The sequence below is a fragment of the Anolis carolinensis genome, chromosome 2 (genome assembly GCF_035594765.1).
Source record: "Anolis carolinensis isolate JA03-04 chromosome 2, rAnoCar3.1.pri, whole genome shotgun sequence".
NCBI classification, from domain to species: domain Eukaryota; kingdom Metazoa; phylum Chordata; class Lepidosauria; order Squamata; family Dactyloidae; genus Anolis; species Anolis carolinensis.
In genome coordinates, this window is record NC_085842.1 from 284342590 (window position 1) to 284362755 (window position 20166).

Consider the following 20166-nt stretch of genomic DNA (forward strand, 5'->3'; position numbering starts at 1 on the left):
ATATCCTGCTGTATGCATTCAAATAATTTCCAACTTATAGTGATCCAAAGGTGAACCTATTTGTCAGGATTTCATGACAAGATTTGTTCAGTGGAGGTTCCCTGAGGCTGAGATGATGTGACTTGCCCAAGGTCACTCAGTGGTTTCCATGGTTAAGTGGGGATTTCAATTCTTTCCTCTAGAGCTGTAGTCCAATGCTTAAAACATTACATCATGCTTTAAGGAACATAAAATGCATTGTATTGTCAAAGGCTTTCATAGCCGGAATTACTGAGTTCCTATGAGTTTTTCAGGCTGTATGGTCATGTTCCAGCAGCATTTTCTCCAAATGTTCACCTGCATCTGTGGCTGGCATCTTCAGAAGTTCTGTTGGCATTATATATAACTTTATTTGACATATTTGATGTATTAAAATATAATTTATTCAGAATATAGTTACCAAGACAGCTACAAATGGCGCTACAAGGCCCTGAAGTGTATGAAATACCTGAACTATCAAGAAACAACTTTGGTTTTGCTAGTTTGAGAAACAGATAAAAAAAAAGTCCTGCATTAGTAAATCATTGACAATTCTTATGTGTCTACTAGTTCTACAATGGACACGTCTGTTCACACAGGTAAAGACAGTTCCAATGGAAAATAATAGAACCCTTTCAGTTGCTGTATATCTGAATGGATGTGCTCATAATTACGGTAAATGAATATTGAACTGAAAAGAAAGAGGCCTTCATATGAATTTGGATTACATCAGCACAATCAAGCCTTGTGGACTCCAGTTATTTTTGACTGATATCCCCACTATCTACAACTATAGATCATATTAGTTGGGGTTGAGGAATGTGCTAGTCTATGACACCTGCAAGCTGGTTAGGAGAAAGCTGGATCTGATCGATATGAATGAAGACAATTTAATTAAACAAGACATAGAACTGTGCAATGAGATGATGACTGGACAACTAGAATGAGGAAGATGGCATCTTGGTGGAGGCTCCATCTTTGAGGAGTTTTAAGCAAAGGCTGGATGGCCATCTGTCGGGGGTGCTTTGAATGTGATTTTCCTGTTTCTTGGCAGGGGGTTGGACTGGATAGCCTGTGAGTTCTCTTCCAACTCTATGATTTTATGATTCAAATAATGACCACACTCCATACAGCATGGAGGTTATTTGCCTATCAAGAGGTAATACAATGATGATGGGGAGAAACCTACACAAGTAGAATGAAACAATCCTTAAGGACTTCAAAAGACCAAGATAGAATTGCAACAATATTATCCCTCTGTGTGTGGTAACATTCCTCTTCTCAAAATAAGCATGTTTTTGTTATTTGGGATTGAAGAAAAAAGATTATACATATTTTACACTTCAGTAAAAGAGGGTGTCAGGAAGGTTTTAGGAAAAGTAGATTAACTGCAGTAAAGAAGTGTGGCTCTTACACATTTTTCCTCTGTAAGGGGATTTTTCCCTAACCCACACCATGTCATCACAAGCATTACACCCACTTAGAAATATTTAAATTATTTCACCATTTACGTCACACTCAAATTTAGCCTGTTATTAAAAGTAACACCTTAACTACAAAGAGTGAAAACTGTGATGGAAATCTCCACCTCAATGGAATATCATAACCTATAAAATTTCCTAACTACCTAATCCACAAGCCCATTAAATATATTGAAGAAAAAATAAGTACAAAATATCTTATACAGAAAGTACTTATGTATCTATATGAGAATTCAATCTGTGCTGTTCGGTGTGAGCAAGTGTGTTTTGCCTTATGAGCACGTAGATAAATGCATCTGTGTGTCTAGTCAGCACTTGCACATACATTCTGTCCATATAGCAGTTTTCTGGTGATTGAAATCCTATACACACTTTTCAGGGGTTAATCTTTATTGAGTTCAATTACAATTGGTTTGAAGTGACCATGCATTGAATTGCTAAGCAAAAGGATCTTGTAGCATCTTTGGGCCCTTCCAGACAGGCCCTATATCCAGTTTCTGATCCCAGGTTTTCTGCTTTAAATTGGATTATATGAGTCTGTACTGCCAGACAATTTGGGATAAACAGAAAACCTAGGATGAGATCCTGTAATATAGGGCCTGTCTGGAAGGGCCCTTTGAGAATAACTGGGGATCTCATCACATGGAGGTCAAGAAGCTGAGGCACAGCAGGGAAAACTGGGGGGAAGTATAAGGCTTCGTCCCCTTACCATGGGTTTCCTTCCCACATTTCCCCACTGTCTCCAGATTCCTCCCATTTCTCCCCAGTTTCTTCTATGAGTTTCTTGTCTGGGCTCCACTTCTCAGCACTGCCAGCACAGAGCTTTGCCAGAAGTAGCCCTGCATCATGTGATAGGGTCCAGGGGACTCTGTGCTGGCAGCATGCCAGCAGCCCCAAGAAGCACAGAGAAGACGTTTCTGGACCTCAATGTGATGTGGTCCTGAGAGAAAGTTGTTGATAGCATAATCTTTCATAGACTAAGTCTACATTGTCACATGTGTGGGCTTCATTCCATACATCTGATGAAGGCAACTTAGGATGTGTCTATACTGTAGAATGAATGCAGTTTGACATCAACGTAACTGCCATGGCTCAATGCTATGGAATCCTGGAATTTGTAACTTGTTTAGGCACTAACACTCTTTGAAAGAGAAGCTAAAGACCTTGTAACTACCATGAGTCCATAGCACTGAGCCATGATAGCTAAAGTAGTGTCAAACCGCATTCATACTAAAGTATAGATGCACCTTTAGTCTACAAAAGCTTATGCTGCTAACTTGTTTCTATTAGTTTCAAAGACGCTACAGGTTTTCTTTGCATCCTGATTCAGACTAGCACAGCTATGTCTTTGAATGCATAGAATAGCACATCTGAGTGTTCTGAGTTAATTATTATATCAATTCATTACTGTTCAGTACCATTAGAAAACTAGGACTGCAGAGATTTATCACTTTGTACTATAACCTGAGCTGTACCGGACCATCATTCCGACTGTAATAGACTTAGTAACCGACCTTCTGGTAACAAGTCTGTGTGATACACATATTTTTAAAAAATCAGCAGAGGAAATGTTTCATGTTATAGTACAGTATTCAAATGTACTACTGCTACAAATTATAATTTAACAAGAAACTCCTGTTGTGAAGCTGAATTAAATGAGCATGAATGCTCTCTTATTTGCTAACTTTACCTAGGATAAAACACAATCTGAAAAGACTACAGTTGTCACCTGTTCTAATAGGTATCCCTATCGCTTTTAAATATGCATGCAGCACCCTAGGAGGGATCTGAGAGAAGCCTCCCAAAAGGACGGTAAAACATCAAAACATCCAAGCATCCCCTGGGCAACATCCTTGCAGATGGCCAATTCTCTCACACCAGAAGCGATTTGCAAGTTCCTGACACACACAAAAAGCTCTCTAGGAAACCCCATGGTGCACCCATGGCCAAACATCCCTACATAGCCCATTTTAAAAAGCCCCTTGCACTTTCCATGGCTGATGGGGAATTTTTTTCAGTCCTGTCCTCACAAAGCTGTTTTAAGTGCAGTTATTTCCAAATTTGAAAACTATGTAGATTGGAGCTCCATTAAATTGCTTCCATGGCTCCTAGCTATTATGAAAAGATTTTGTTTTGGTGGGTTTTTTATGGAGGTATGGGTGGAGGTGCAGTCCTTCCAGATGCAGCAGAGTTATGTGTGCCTTTTGGCCTCAGAAAGTTGCCCACCCCTGTTTTAACAGCTGAGGTATTTAACTGATGTTGATCGTTCCCATCACTGCAAATTGGCAACAGCAAACAATGCACTTGATTGTCAAGCAGATGTTAAAGCCACACAGGAGACCTAACAAACAAACAAACATTGTGGCAAACCTTGTGATGTAAAATGGTTTGCCTTTATTTTTGTTCAATTCCCATCTGAGAAAAGGACCAAAATGAGAACTATTATTCATGGATTAAAATTATAACTCTCAAGCTACAGTTCTCAGAGCACTTAGCATATTCACTGCCAAAAATCAACAGAACAACTTCTCCAATACTTTCAAAGGCTAGTTGAAGCCAACTTACCTTTGTGGAATGCATACGTTATTGCTAAGATCCAGCACATCCATATGATATTTTTTAACATCTTGACCTGCAAACAATGAAAACACAAAATGAATAAATTGCTTAAGTAAATATAGTACAGCAAGCATAGGCAACCTTTTTTGTCTTGGGGCCACATTGCAGACCTGGCCAGAAGGGCCAAGTTGGGAGGGAGGACAGCTTGGCACATGCTAGGTGGGGGGGGGGGCCGGGAGGGGGAGGGTCTGGGAGAAGGTGGGGCCAAGAGGAGTGGGGTCAGGAGGAGGCAGAGCAGGGCCTGGGTCATCTTCAGGTTTTGTTCCTGGCATAAAGTAGGGCTGCTCACCCCATCCTTATGCTGGGAGGAAGGTGAGACATGTGGCAACTGCCCCGATCTTCCTCCTCACCCTCCTCCCCTGATCCTCAGGCTGTCCTCTTGGCATTATGCTGGGAAGAGGGCAAGACATGCGGTGGCTGAGAGCACTCCAGAAAGCTTTCAACTGCTGTGTGCCTTCCTCCCCCCAACTTTTTGGCATAAGGACATGGCAGACCGCCATGTTCTTATGCCAAGAGGACAGGGAAAATGTGGAGAGCCTGAGGTAAATACCAAGGGGGCCGCATCCGGCTCCTGGGCCTTAGTTTGCCCATGACTGTTGTAAAGTAATTCTAAGACAAGGAATACAAGAAGTTTTTTTTACCAGGGTTGACCCTAATTTACTTCCAAGTGCTGATGGGATCTGCTATTTTTAGGATGTTTAGACCCTTTGTTAACTGTAAGAGGTGTTCTGTGGTGGACGTGATTGCCTTAGATGTTTATGGACTCTTAAACTTTAGAGATATTTAAACAAATGTTGGATTGACATATTTCAGGACTTTAACTGTGTATTTCTGCATGGCAAGAGGTTTGAAGGACTCCCGCCTCACGCAGCCTGGCCGCCCAGCCAGGGCGCACCCCGCGGGAGGCGGGACTGGCCACGCCTCCCATGGCACGCGCCTGCTGCAGCGGGAGTCCTTTCAGGCTGCGGCCTGGAAGAACTCCTGCCGCAGCTTGGCTGCGCCAGGGCGCGCCTGGCCCCGCCTCCCACACCGCCCGCGCCACGGGAGGCGTGGCCGCCCGGCATGGGAGGCAGGGTTAGGGCACGGGAGGAGGGGCCAGTCCTGGCCACGCCTCCTGCGGCGCAGGGGAGGGGGCACAAAAAAATATTTGCGTACCCCTTTAAATTTCCTCGGGCCGGTCCTGTGGTAAGGACAACAAATACATTTTCAATGACACAGAAAAACTCAGAGGCCTCCCTCCAGGAAATGTTTTCTAGCACTACTCCAATATATAGTGGTCTACCTTTGCAAGAACACACTAGGTTTCAAAACTTCACAGTTCAAACAACACATTTGTTAAGAATGAAGTGGGGCCATAGTAATGTTTTGAGAGGGACAGGAAAGGATAAGGAAAAGAACAAGCATAGACTATACAAAGGAGGGATGAGGTGAAACCAGGACAACAATATAAAGAAAAATAGGCTTCTAACAATTTATTCCTCTGGACTGCAATTCTGCAATGCAGAAGTGTTGTGCTCACAACCTATTTTTGAGTTACCCAATTTGTTCGGCTTCTGTGAGAATGGTGGGTTTTGATGGCTCTTCAGTTTGACCTAGCAAGGCTCTTCTCATATTCTTAATGTAGATAGTACAGCACTAATCAGATATGATGCTTCCATATTCATCATAATATGGTTAAAGTTGTAGATTACATGTAATCTATGCACCCCATGGTTATGTTGCATTAGTAATAATTACGTGATAGTTAAATAAGGCCTAAAAACCTAACTGATTCTAGTAACAAAGGCCTAGGGCTGCATAATTATATTTCTCATAAATTCTGTTTCCTCAAACTGGAATTTCAGAAGTTAAACCAATTAGCAGCCTTTCATGTTATCTTCAGATTCCTATGAGTCAACATAAATGCATTCTTTCTTACTGGAAAAACTATATGACTCTCCCTGGATTCTGTATGGATTTGCCAGATTGTGTTATTTGGTTTACCATGAAGTTCTGGAATGCTAGAACTATTAGGGGAAATTGGTCTGTCTTCTTTGTTTAAATTTTGTATTAGAACCCATAAAAATGCCATCTGTTTTGGAGAACATTGCCCATATCTTCTATAATCTCTGAATGAATACTACAGATAGAGATGGGAAAGTATGTCAATTATCGTGTTGACCTATTGCAAAGTCAGAAAGAATGGTGTGGCCCATTTGAACTAGCAGATTTATTATAGCATGAGTTATGGACTATAACTCCCTTTCTTAGATGGCCTCTAGTCAATCATGCAGCAATAAATATGGGAGAATCAGAACTTAGAAGCATAGATTTCTAATTCCTAATAACCAAACCCAATTACTCATCTCAGAACAAAACTATATGTGTTTTTCAGTGCTGGATTGCTGCCCAAATTGTGTCAAGGTCTCACCATTCTCAAAATTACCTAACATATTCCTCATCCATCTCCATATTATTGACTGTTTCTGGTTGAGAAAAGGGATGGTGAGATGTATGACTAATGTTACAGGTGGAATGGAAAGAAAATGACACAAAGTTGCCATTTTTAGCGACTGTGTTGTGTGCTTGAAAACTCAGAATCATAATGCTTCGGGGCAAAATGTAGCTGTTATATATGGTTCCTTTTAATAGAAAAACTTAGAAAATTAGTTTTCCAAGTTCTAACTTTTATGGACAATATTAGAAAGGTGGAAACTACTGAACACGTGCAACCACTAAACTCTTCTTTGCCCTAACCATGCCCCCTAGAACACCAAAACATCCCACTGAGCCACCAAAACATCCCACTGAAATGGGCATGGAACCTCATCACATTGAGGGACTCAAGCCGAGGGGCAGTGGGAGCATCCATGGGGCAGCAGACCAAATCCGGGGGGCAGAAGGGGAAACCACTGTCCCATGCCCCATATCACCTGCATCGCTGCCTTCCCCCTGCACTGTCTCCGACTTAACTAATGAGAACATGGGCAGTCACCTGTGTTCTCAAGAGGGCTCCATCATAGGACGCTGCCAGAACAGAACCAGGACAGAGCTGCACTGGAAGTAGCCTTCCGTGATGTAATAGGCACCGGCGGGCGCTGTCCTGGAAGCATCATACGATTGAGCCCAAGCCCCATGTGATGAGGTCCATAGTTCCCTCTATCTCTTCAGATTGGGAGTTCTTCACCACTTGTGAGCTAACATGTATCTGCATAGTGATCCCTCTCATCGCTGTCTAGCTACCTCCATTAGTGAAAACAGTATAGTTCACTCAAGACAATTTAACATAAAGAATTATTAAGTGTTGTGTTAAGGAGGACATGCAAACAATTTATTGAGCTTGTTTATTCAAATGAATAAACATATACCCTGTTTCCCCTAAAATAAGACATCCCCAGAAAATAAGACCTAGTAGAGGTTTTGCTGAATTGCTAAATATAAGGCCTCCCCCAAAAGTAAGACCTAGCAAAGTTTTTGTTTGGAAGCATGACTGCCAAACAGAACACCAGAGCATGCAGGATTGGTAAATGTGTTGTATATGGAAATATTGGTAGTAACAAGAAATGCTTGATAGGATTCAGTTTGTCTGGTTAGGCTGGTTTGTGATGGCAACTACTGTACAGTATATAATAAATGTTCATTTTTTGTTCAACAATAAATGTGAATTCTTCTTCATGGAAAAATAAGACATCCCCTGAAAATAAGACCTAGAGCATCTTTGGGAGCAAAAATTAATATAAGACACTGTCTTATTTTCGGGGAAACACGGTATATACAAACACATACTATTCTCCCATACTATTAGCACCAAAACCTATCAAATAGTATATATTTAGTTCTCTTTTTTAAACATCAGGTACCCTCAAGCCTACATGCAAAATGAGCTGAAGAACTTGTCCAAATGGCAGATTGCTTGACTCAATACTTTACTTCTATTTTTACACAGCGTCTATATCTACCCAAATCCCACCACAATCCCTCTCCTTTGTTTTCAGAGGATGCATATATTATCTATACTACTTGCTCCAACTTGAAAGAAGAAAAGTCTAAAATCAACATTACTTTAAAATAAATGTAACAGTGCATATCTCTATGTGTTTTGCTGACAAAAAGAATCAGTCATATTGGCACTGATTTGTTGAGTGATTAGATTTATAGCTCATCTTTCTTGTAGATTGGGATTCAAGATGACTATAGCAGATGAAAGCCCCAAATATTTATGTTCATTACAAAAAGTCTAATCATTCAGGGTATGTTTATATTAATCTCATTTGCTCTTAGCCAAAGAACTTTGGTAGCAGGAGGGGAAAATACAGAGATGGGGAAAGCATATCATTTTTGGAAAAATTCTATCAAATACTTCCCTCAATTAAAATAAATCAGTTTGGAAATGTTGCTCTTTGGGACTACAGCTCGAATATGAACAGAGTAGTTAAAAAGTAACAAATAGTGAAATGAAAAGGTTTGGACTGATTCAACTTCTGTTTTGGTCATTTGGAAGAAACTGATCAGAATAAGGTTGACCAGTTGGCAGTTGGGCTTTTGGATGCTTCTCCCCTTCTCCAACATATTCCCATTTTAGGATCTGATGACTTTCACCAAGCAAAGGAGTTAGAGGGAACCATTTGATGCTTTTCAACCTTATCCAAGGATATTCAAACTGAGGGGCTGAAAATTCTTAAGTGATGAGTACACATGCCTTTTTTAATGTACAAGTTTTTTATAATGTGCAAGAGAAGGTTATCTGATTTGTTCTGAAGTTTCCCAGTCAATGTTACATAAAAACCTGAGCCAATCGGGAAATGCTTGAAGGTACATGTGTTGAAGTGGTGATTATCTCCAATGGCAGTGAAAAATAAACAAAAATATACTTCATTAGAATAGAGAATAGTGAATATTCTATTCTTAGTCTGACATAACTGCTTGTCAAATCCAACTGTCCAAAAGAAAAAAAAATGGTTTTGTTGCCCTGCTTCTGCTTTGCTGCCATCAAAGAGCCGCAGGAGACGTTCTTTCTGAAAATTATTTTTAGCCTAGGGATCTAGAGAGATTTTAATCTTATTCTCCCTATAATAGGCAGACAGATGTTGTTCTTTCTGATTTTAGTAATGATTAAATCTTACCCTCAGGTATTTTATGTGAATGTACAAGAGGTCTAAGCAAAGCTTGGATCCTCAGCCATGTAAGCTATAGGTTCTAGGACACATAATATAAAAAGTCAACTTGGCTCTTGGATTTTGGGTGAAACTGACAACTGCCTTCATTATACCTGCCTTCGGGGGAGTAAGCAGGGGAGTGGAGAAGCAAAATGCAGTAGCTGCATTTTTGTCCTTTGATCCCTTACTGAGTATTTCACCTTTCTGTTAACTGTCTATTTGTGATGGTTCATACTCAACAAATTGGATGAAATGTGGTCTGAAGCAGATTCTTCACCTAGACTTCCACTCTAACAAGTTCTTAAGATTACAGCTATAGTATTCTGACTTTTTGTTTGCTTTGGGAGAAGCTGAAAGGTCTTGATATTGGCATTATGAACCAATGGTAATAGATCAGGCATAGCCAAACTACAGTTTTCCAGATTTTGTTGGCTGCAATTCACATCAGCCAGCAGTGGTAACAAAAAGCTGGACAACTCAGCAATATATGGAGATTCACAGGTGTCACACCTAGAGTACATCCTAAGGAAACACTTTGTGACCTGATCAGTGAATAAGTTATACTAGAAATTAATGCACCGACCATGTCATACACTTGTTCTCATTATTATATCATTATCACTCATATGCAGTCTTTTTAGAGAATCTGATGGACCGCTAATTGCTTAACACTGATTAGCTTCATTATAAATCGCACTGCTTAAATATTCCAACCTCCATTTAATTAACTTTGCCAGTTTTACAATGTTACTGCCCGTTGATTAATTGCTCTGTTGCTCACAGTTGGTTAATTTGGACTACATACAATTACTCACTGTCTCTTGATTAACTCATTATCACTTCCAGAGTTTTCTGTACGGAATGCTAGCACTGAAAATGATGAATCCCATGTTTAGAATCATATAAACATAGATTAGAAGAGACCATCCAATCCAACCATGTCATGAAGGAACACACAATCAAAGCACCCATGTCAGAATGCCATCCAGCCTCTATTTAAAACCTCCAGAGAAGGAGATTCCACCACATTCTGAGGTAGCATATTCTCTGCTGAATAGCTCTTACTGTCAGGAAGTTCCTCCCAATGTTTAAGTGGAATCTCCTTTCCTGAAATTGAATCCATTGATCCATGTCTTGGTCTCCAGAGCAGTAAAAACAAGCTTGCTCTTTCCTCAATGTGACATTTTTTCAAATATTTAAACATGGCTACCATGTCCCCCTCAGCCTTCTTTTGTCCATGCTAAGCATACCCAGCTCCCTAAGGCATTCCTCATAGGGCTTTGTTTCCAAACCTTTGATCATTTTGGTCATCCTTCTCTGGACATGTTCTAGATTGCCAATATCCTTTTTGAATTGTGATGCCCAGAACTGGACACAATATTCCAGGTGAGTTCTGACCAAAGCAGAATAGGTTGGTCCTTCCTATTCATACCATATAGGTTTTCCCAAAGGTTATGAATGTTACTTTTCTAAGTTACAAATAATAGAATCCTCTAGCATATATATCCACTAGCTATGCTAGATTGGACATCCTACTACTTGGGGGCAGTACATGAAAGCAGCTTTCCCACAGCCTGGTATTTTCTTATTAGGAAAATTTCATAAAAGTTGAAAACCAAGCACAGTCTACTAATCACATCTGGCAGTCCATCAAGGACTCTGGCAGTCTGTTATTAAGATGCTTGATTAAAATGAAAAAAACAAAAGCATGGTCAAGTTCTGTCAGGTTATAATAGATGGTAGGGTTGGCATTGTGTTTCTATTCCACTGTTATTTCAATTGATTCAAGTACATGGCTATCAACACTTACCCTAGAGCACTGTAAGTAAAACATGACACCTATGTTCCAAGGTCATTTCCCTAAATTGCTAGTTCTATCTAGAGTAGACTCATTAAATCAATGTTAATTTACTACATTGGTTCTCAACCTGAGGTCCCCAGAGGTTTTTGGCCTACAATTCCCAGAAATACTGGCCAGTTTACCAGCTGTTATGATTTCTGGGAGTTGAATGCCAAAAACATCTGGGGACATCAGGTTGAGAACCATTGATTTAATAGAATCAACAGCATTTGCACAAAGGAGAAAACTAAAAACAATTGACTGAGCCTCAGACAGATATAACTGAAATGGCAACTAAGACTGGCATCCCGGCATATACAGGTGCTAAGTCAATTTTATATCTGTGTTTGTTGTTGGTGAGATTGCTCCCTATACATCACTCAAAGTCTTCCTCAACTTACAATAGAGTTACTGCAACCTTGGCCCCACCAATCTGTATCTGGTGATGAAGAAACGAATCGGAGAAGCATATGCTATGTCACCAGCCAGAGAATCTAATAATTTCGTGTCTGGATCTAAAATTATTCTCCGGGGGGGGGGGGGGGGGGGGGGGTTAACCTCACCAGTGAGAAAATGGTGAAGGGGTGTAACAACTTTACAATAGGTCCAGGAGTCAGTGAATGGCCAGCTATAGCTTACATTATGTTGGACCATACAAGATGACAGTATAGCCTGTGGAACAGAAGTGATAGTCCCAATAAGGTTGAACGGCATGAGTCTGAAAACAAATATGTACATGTCTAATCCTTGGGCAGTTTTGTATAGCTCTGTTGGTGCAAACCTCAACTAAATTTTAAATGTTTGGATGTCTTAAAAACTTAGACATATGTGTTATTATTAGTGTGGTCACACCACTGGAGGCTTTTTTTCTGGCTAAATTTACAAATTCTAATGTTTCTTAATTTATTGGCTTGTCTCCTGGATAAATGCAACGTAAGGATTTCTGTAACTAAACAGGATAGCCAAATGTTGGAATGAAGATAGTGAATCTTAAAAAGAAACATTAGACGTTGCTGTACAAGACCATTAATCTATTTTACTCTGTAACATCTATAACAACTAAGAGCAACTCTGTAGAGATTCAGTCTGATGTCTTTCCCAGTCTTACCTGGCTACAACCCAATTGCTGTGGTGTAAGCAGAAATATAATAAATCTCACCCAGAGCTTGGAAAGTTACTTGTTTGAACTCTAATGGCCTTTCCACACAGCCATATAACCCAGAATATCAAGGCAGAAAATCCCACAATATCTGCTTTGAACTGGGTTATCTGAGTCCACACTGTCATATATTCCAGTTCAAAGCAGATATTGTGGGATTTTCTGCCTTGATATTCTGGGATATAGAGCTGTGTGGAAGGGCCCTAAGAGTCCACAAAAGCAACATTTCCAAATTGATCTCACTGGAATGGGAAGAGTGTAACCAGGTGATTTGTACATGTTAACTCTGATGTCCATGTTGTAATTGTTGATGAGCAAATTAAAAGCCTCTACTGTCCTCCTTAAGATTCTGTGTCTGGAACCGGTTGGGTAAGTCTTTAAGCAGAAAGCTCTTTAAACCACAGGCTGTCATCTCACAGCCCTTAAAATAGAGGACTCCTGTCTGCAAAATAAGAATTGACCACCGTTTACTTTACTTTTTTGGGCAAATAACAGTTATGTTCTAGAAGTTATTTCCCCCTTGCAGAATATCACTGGGTTTAACTCTTTGCAAGAAAGAGATTTTGAAATGGTATTTTCCTTGCTTGGCATTAAGTTATGTTGCATATCATCTGTTGGATATGTGGTTTTGGTGGCAGGGGAAATATTTGTGTTAAATGAATTAATTATCAATTGATTGCCTTATGGTACAGTATACTTAAATTTTTACTGTCAGTCTAGAGCCTTTTCTCTGCTGCTGCTGCAAATTGGAAATAAATATACCTTTTTAGGCAGATATCAACTAGATTTATCAAATGCAAAGGACTGTTATTTGAAGGCAAACTGGTTTTTAACATCCTGTCCCACTCCTCTGTCATTCACAACCCAAGTTCTTATCAGCTGAGATACAAAAGATCAGATAATGGTCCTACCAGGTAGAATAAATTAACCCCTGGGGATTTCCCATTGCATGCATATCTTATTATACTCTGACAGCCTATGTGTTAAGAGTCATTAAAATTGATTGCTCTTTTACCTGCTATGGACCTTCAAACATGCTTGGAAGCATTAGATGCCTGTTTATGCAATGGACAGGGCCGGTTGTTACTAGGCGGCCGCGGACGCGGCCGCCTCGGGCGCTGGCTGCTAGGGGCGCCATTCGGGCCTGACTTCCTGGTCGCGGCCGGCGATCGCCCGGGCGGTCGCCGGCCGCGACCAGGAAGTCAGGCCCGAATGGCCTAGCTGTGCTGTGCGCGTGCGCACAGCACAGCTAGGCCATTTTGCCCTTAGTAACAAACTAAGGGCAAAAATGGCTTCTCTGGCTGTGCGCATGCGCACAGCCAGAGAAGCCATTTTTGCCCTTAGTTTGTTACTAAGGGCAAAATGGCCTAGCTGTGCTGTGCGCACGCGCACAGCACAGCTAGGCCATTCGGGCCTGACTTCCTGGTCGCGGCCGGCGACCGCCCGGGCGATCGCCGGCCGCGACCAGGAAGTCAGGCCCGAATGGGCTATCTGCGCTGTGCCCGTGCGCACAGCGCAGATAGCCCATTCGGGCCTGACTTCCTGGTCGCGGCCGGCGATCGCCCGGGCGGTCGCCGGCCGCGACCAGGAAGTCAGGCCCGAATGCCCTAGCTGTGCTGTGCGCGTGCGCACAGCACAGCTAGGCCATTTTGCCCTTAGTAACAAACTAAGGGCAAAAATGGCTTCTCTGGCTGTGCGCATGCCCTTAGTTTGTTACTAAGGGCAAAATGGCCTAGGTGTGCTGTGCGCACGCGCACAGCACACCTAGGCCATTCGGGCCTGACTTCCTGGTCGCGGCCGGCGACCGCCCGGGCGATCGCCGGCCGCGACCAGGAAGTCAGGCCCGAATGGGCTATCTGCGCTGTGCGCACGGGCACAGCGCAGATAGCCCATTCGGGCCTGACTTCCTGGTCGCGGCCGGCGACCGCCCGGGCGATCGCCGGCCGCGACCAGGAAGTCAGGCCCGAATGGGCTATCTGCGCTGCGTGGGAGGCGGGGCCAGGGCGATTAGTGAGGGGGGCGGGGCCACAGTTGGCCCCGCCCCCGCCCAGCGTGGCCATTTTGCCCTTAGTAACAAACTAAGGGCAAAAATGGCTTATCTGGCTGTGCGCATGCGCACAGCCAGATAAGCCATTTTTGCCCTTAGTTTGTTACTAAGGGCAAAATGGCCTAGGTGTGCTGTGCGCACGCGCACAGCACACCTAGGCCATTCGGGCCTGACTTCCTGGTCGCGGCCGGCGACCGCCCGGGCGATCGCCGGCCGCGACCAGGAAGTCAGGCCCGAATGGGCTATCTGCGCTGTGCCCGTGCGCACAGCGCAGATAGCCCATTCGGGCCTGACTTCCTGGTCGCGGCCGGCGATCGCCCGGGCGGTCGCCGGCCGCGACCAGGAAGTCAGGCCCGAATGGCCTAGGTGTGCTGTGCGCGTGCGCACAGCACACCTAGGCCATTTTGCCCTTAGTAACAAACTAAGGGCAAAAATGGCTTATCTGGCTGTGCGCATGCGCACAGCCAGATAAGCCATTTTTGCCCTTAGTTTGTTACTAAGGGCAAAATGGCCACGCTGGGCGGGGGCGGGGCCAACTGTGGCCCCGCCCCCCCTCACTAATCGCCCTGGCCCCGCCTCCCACGCAGCGTGGGAGGCGGGGCCAGGGCACGCTGGGCGGGGCCAGGGCGCGGGTGGCGGGGGCGCTTTTCAGCACCCCCGCTTCCCATTAAAAAATATCTCCGGCCGGCCCTGGCAATGGACTACAATCTCTGGAGGAAAGCAAATTCTTCTTCCTCTTGACAAAGCAGTTTGTGTCCTTTTTGAAAACCAGCAATGCAGAAATTTTAATATTTATGTTATACAGTGATCCATATGCAACCCAGCCAGTGCCTACTGAATATTCACAGTGTACACAAATAAATACATTGTAATTTGCATTGTAAATATTTACATAAAGAGAGATATCTACCTTAAGTGCTTAACTATGCATTAGTAAGAACAGCACATTAGCTGTTAATGTGTGTTTTTTTTTAATTCCACATGTCCTCCAATATCATCAAGGCCATAAACTGGATTCTCCTCCTTCCCACTTATTCTTACAACAATGTTGTGAGGTAGTCTAAGAGTGAGCATATTATCCAGTGCATTTCATGGTTTGTGGTTGAACCTGGGACTATATGGTCTCATTCCAAGACTCTAACGACTACATCACATTGATATATGAGCAACAGGTTTATAACAGTATTATGGATCCATGTGCTTAATTCTGTGTAAAATACCAGTCATTCTACTTCATATTACAGGTACATGATATGGTAGTAATAATATTTAAGATCTTCAGCAACAATTTCAAATCCCCTTTCCTGAAACTAGAATGTTCTTTTGTACTGGGGTGGGCTAACTGCAGCCTGGCAACTCTGTAACATTATTTAAAATATTATTTCTCTAAAACTGGAAGTAGACTTCTAGCCACCCTCCAGTGGTTCCCCTCTCCCCACAAAATTGCATTTTTGGCAGCCCATCCAGCCTCTGGTAGCTCCCAAATGCAGGAAATTCCCTCACCCCCACTACTTTATAGCATTCTTTCTCAGCCTATGTATTTATAGATTTCAAGTATCACCAGCCAGAGTGAGAATAGTCCCCAGTACATGAAATAGAGGACTCCACCAATCTCCACAGAATGGCAGGAGTGAAAAGGGTCAGAAAACTAAGCCACATGAAGAACAGCTTAGGGAACTGGATATGGGTATGTTTAGCTTGGAGTAAGAAAACGGATAGATGAAATTATGATAATTTTTAAATAACTGAAGGTAAGTTAGGTTGAAAAATAATTGTGTTCTGCCGCTCAAAAAACAAGGAAATCATAGAATTAAGCTGCAAGAAAGGAGATTCCAACTGAAGTTTAGGAAGAACTTCCTGACAGTAAGAGTTATTCAACAATATAATGAACTAAAGAACTTCCTTGGAAAATGATGAACTCTGCTTCATCTGAGATCTTTAAACAAAGGTTGAATTATCTCTCAAAATTGCTTTAGCTGCCTATTTCTGTATGGTAGGTGGTCCTTGTGGTCCCTTTCAACTCTGATTCTATGATCAACTGTGATCCTCCAAATGTTAATGAACTTCTCTTCCCATGCCCACTACTATCAGCCATTCTGGTTAAGTGTGATGAAGTTGCAGTCTGACAAAATCTTGGAGGCCACACATTGCCACTCTTACCTTAACAGTTAAATCGTTGCTACCAATCCATCACTGATGCTCAGCAAAGAAAAATTGCCAATTCAATTTGAGTTACCAGTCTGACATCTCTTTTAGAAAGAGATTACCAGGGTCAATGCATCACTGTCGACCCTGGTCATATTTGCTCTTGCACTCTGGCCTATTTCAGAGAGTTTATTGGCCTCCTGATGTTTTCAGACTAAGACTTTGAAAGCATAATGATAAATCAGTGCTAATGATGGAATCTAATCTATTTCCAAAGTCACCATCTGCATAGGAGAAATCGAAGGAAAGGGAGAGATCGGTCTGGAAATGTAGAAATCTCGTGCCTCTATAAGACATTCATGACTCATTATCCAAGCATGACTACTCAAATCTCAACATACAAAAATCAAACATACATTTCTACCTGATAGTAGCTGGGGCATAAACAATCAGATGCTAACTGTGCTTTCTCTTGATAATGTACATTATAATAGCATTATTACGATTTTGCACTAGAAGACCACTTCCGAGATGTAGTCATGATAGTATCCTGTCCAACCATCCTTAAACCCCACATTTTTGAAGCAGCCTCAAACCCAGCCATTTTCTTGTCCATGGGAAGCAGGGAGAGCAGCAAAGGAACATCCCGTTCTTTTTTGTGTCGCTGGATACACAACAGCAGGCATCTGCAGGGACCTTCTGAGGTTCTCTGAAATTCCCTGAAGATAACGTCATTGCTTTGCATTCAGCTATAGCAGTAATTCCCAATCTTTGGTCCTCCAGGGTTTGAATATAAGGTCCCAGAATTCCTGACAGTTGACCAAGCTGGCTGGATTTCTGGAAGTGAAGTTCCAAACACCCAGAGGACTCAAGATTGGAAAAAACTGAGCTATATAGGAAGATAATTGGATTTATGTCTACTGCTCCCTCAACTCTCCATAAACTCAGAAGTGGTCAGGTTTGGAAGGATGCAGCTGAAAAAAGATGAGTTAGGGGAGGGGATTTGGGGCATTGTGTGGTTGGCAGAGAGTTGCAATTTCCACAATAACAAAAAATGAACTGAAATAGCATATGCAAAACTTAAAACATTGTAATTCACCTATAGATGCCAGTTCCCTGTAAGAACCAAAGAAGTACTTGCCAAGAACAGTGGCACACAATCCACAGCATAGGTAAATGGTAAAGGTTTCCCCTGACATTAAGTCCAGTCATGTCTGACTCTGGGGGTTGGTGCTCATCTCCATTTCTAAGCCGAAGAGCCGGTGTTGTCCATAGACACCTCCAAGGTCCTGTGGCCGGCATGACTGCATGGAGCTCCGTTACCTTCCCGCCAGAGCGGTACCTATTGATCTACTCACATTGGCATGTTTTCGAACTGCCAGGTTGGCAGAAGCTGGAGCTAACAGTGGCCGCTCACACCGCTCCTAGGGTTTGAACCTGGGACCTTTCGGTCTGCATGTTCAGCAGCTCAGTGCTTTAACACACTTTGCCACCAGAGCTCCTTCAATCCACAGCATAATCCTTCAAAATCCTGAATTTAAGGAACTAGAGTTTCAGAATTACGTGTATGAGTGATGGAAGCAGTGCCTACTGTGGAAAGAAATCCTAGGAATATCAGTAGGAATCTCCTGGTAAGTGGGGACACCATAGGATGTGCTCCAGTGTAGTTGCTTGCAAACCCTAAGTCTCTGTTCTAGTAGACAGGAATGGGTGATGAAAATTTAAACTAAAAGAATTTAATTTTCTTAGCAAAGGAAATTCCAAGTGCTCTTGCATGCGAGCAACAAATTTGCCATATCCTTGTTCTTTGGTGAAGACCAATGGCTCTCAAAATTTGTTTCTCCGTGTGTTTTGGGCTTCTGTCTCCCAAAATTTCTCTGTTGGCTGTGGCTTCTTGGAATTGGACCAAAACATCTTGAGAACCAAAGGGCCAGAATCACAACTCTAGACTAGTACAGTATTTCCCAACCATTTGTTTTAAAGCAGTCACAAAAGGTTTCCATGTTGACCTTCAACAACAAAAATAGGAACTTTGCAATGATTTCTTAAATATTATTCTTAGAGAGCCCTGTGTCTCACAGCATGCATTTTTCAAAGCACTATTTCTTTTTCACCCCTTGTAATTGCCCAACAGCGTAGCAGCTATGCTTAATAGTAGCTGTCTAAAGAGTTAGACAAATTCATCATGGAAACATCCATCCACAGAAATTAGTCATGCTAGTGATACAAAAACCCCAGGCAAAGTGGCAGTATATCTCTATATACCAGACAGTGTGGATGAATAACACCAGGTGCTTTTATTGTATTTTCCTGCATGGCAGAGATGGAATGGATAGTTCTTGAGGTTTCTTGCAACTCTATGATTTTATGAGTCTACCTTTACATCTTGTCTTCCCAGAAGCATCTGTATGGCTACTCTGGAAAACAGGATGCTATCCGAGACAGGTCCCCTGCTCTGAATCAGCAAAGCTCTTTGCTGACATGTTTTGTCTGCCTCGTGCTTGTGAAATAAGTTTCTGACTGTGTCCCACAAAAGTCTCAGGGATTGTGACCTCCTGCACCCTTCGGTGGAGACAAACTAATCGGTTCTAGTAAATGTTGCATTGCAACTGCTCAAGGAAGTCATCCAGAATTAGCCCTTCCATGAGAAAGAGTGAGGCAACTGGGTTACTGTGACTCTTTTGTGCTGTATGGCCACAACCTCTAAGGACGCCTGTCACAGATGTGGGCAAAATGTCAGGAGAGAAAACTTCTGGAACATGGCCATACAGCCCAAAAGAGTCACAGCAACCCAGTGATTCCGGCCATGAAAGCCTTTGACAATACAGAGGCATGTGTCTCAAACAGTTGGTTTGGGATGCCATAAATGAGACGGCCAATTGTGGGTGGTTTAATTTCATGCACTGCTATGGTATTTCTGTTGCCAAGACAGTGGGGAGAGGTGCTTGTGGGATTATTCTGCCTCAACTACCAAAATCACTTGGCTCAGCTTCCAGTGCAATGTACTTCAACTGAGCAGACAGGAGCCTTTCACTGCTCCACCTCAGGCAGCAACATGGCTCAGGCGGACCCCTTGGACACCACTGGAGCTTCTCTGAATCATGCATGAGGCCATGCTCATTACCCTCTTTGGCCGCCTCATAAGCTTGGCCCACACTTACATGAGCTGACTGGACTGCCAAACGAATTTAACTTCAGGACTGGTCATAGGATAGCATCTTTCACAATGCAGGAGTGTAGTTAGGGCCAGGACTCATGACTCACTGCTCTGTCCTCCAACGGAGAGGAATGAAAGGAGGATTAAAGAGGAACCACTTCTCTCTCTTCGCAAGCATTTGTCACCTGAGGCAGCTGCCTCATTCTGCCCAAAGCAACGCGGGTCCTGCCACAGTGCTGAATGACTAACTCGCTAACAAGGCAACAGCCAACTTGGACTCGTTTAAACCCTTCCCGCGTCCATCGCTGTGGCCGTGGAGTGGCAAAGCACCTCCCTCCTTTTTCCTCGGGCATCTATCTCCACGCCTTCCAGCCTCTCACTTCTCTTGGTCTCTTTCCGAGCTAAACAGGCGCCCGGCACAGTGCTCGTCCCTCAACTTCACACCCCAAGACGAGGAAGGACAAAGGCGCCTCTCCGCCGCTGGGCTGAACCCTCTCTCCACGTGGCGCCCCGAGGAGGAGGAGGAGGAGGAGGAGGAGACCTCCCAGGCTCCGGCTCCCTCTGC

General features: G+C 43.0%; 1 protein-coding gene and 1 long non-coding RNA gene across 3 annotated transcripts in view; both read right to left on the reverse strand.

The window, feature by feature from the left end:
* Positions 1-20166, reverse strand: part of vcan (versican) — a 169070-nt gene that overhangs the window by 143500 nt on the left and 5404 nt on the right. For both annotated transcript variants that reach the window (XM_008103007.3, XM_062972276.1), the window contains exon 2: positions 4065-4131. In XM_008103007.3, the coding sequence (XP_008101214.2) occupies positions 4065-4125 (61 nt within the window). In that variant the 5' untranslated portion in view covers positions 4126-4131. The remainder of the gene's footprint in view (positions 1-4064; positions 4132-20166) is intronic.
* LOC134296721 (uncharacterized) lies at positions 836-4058 on the reverse strand. Its single transcript, XR_010003555.1, has 2 exons — positions 2935-4058; positions 836-2071 (listed from the first exon to the last, which is right to left on the reverse strand). It is a non-coding gene; the product is annotated as an uncharacterized LOC134296721 (long non-coding RNA).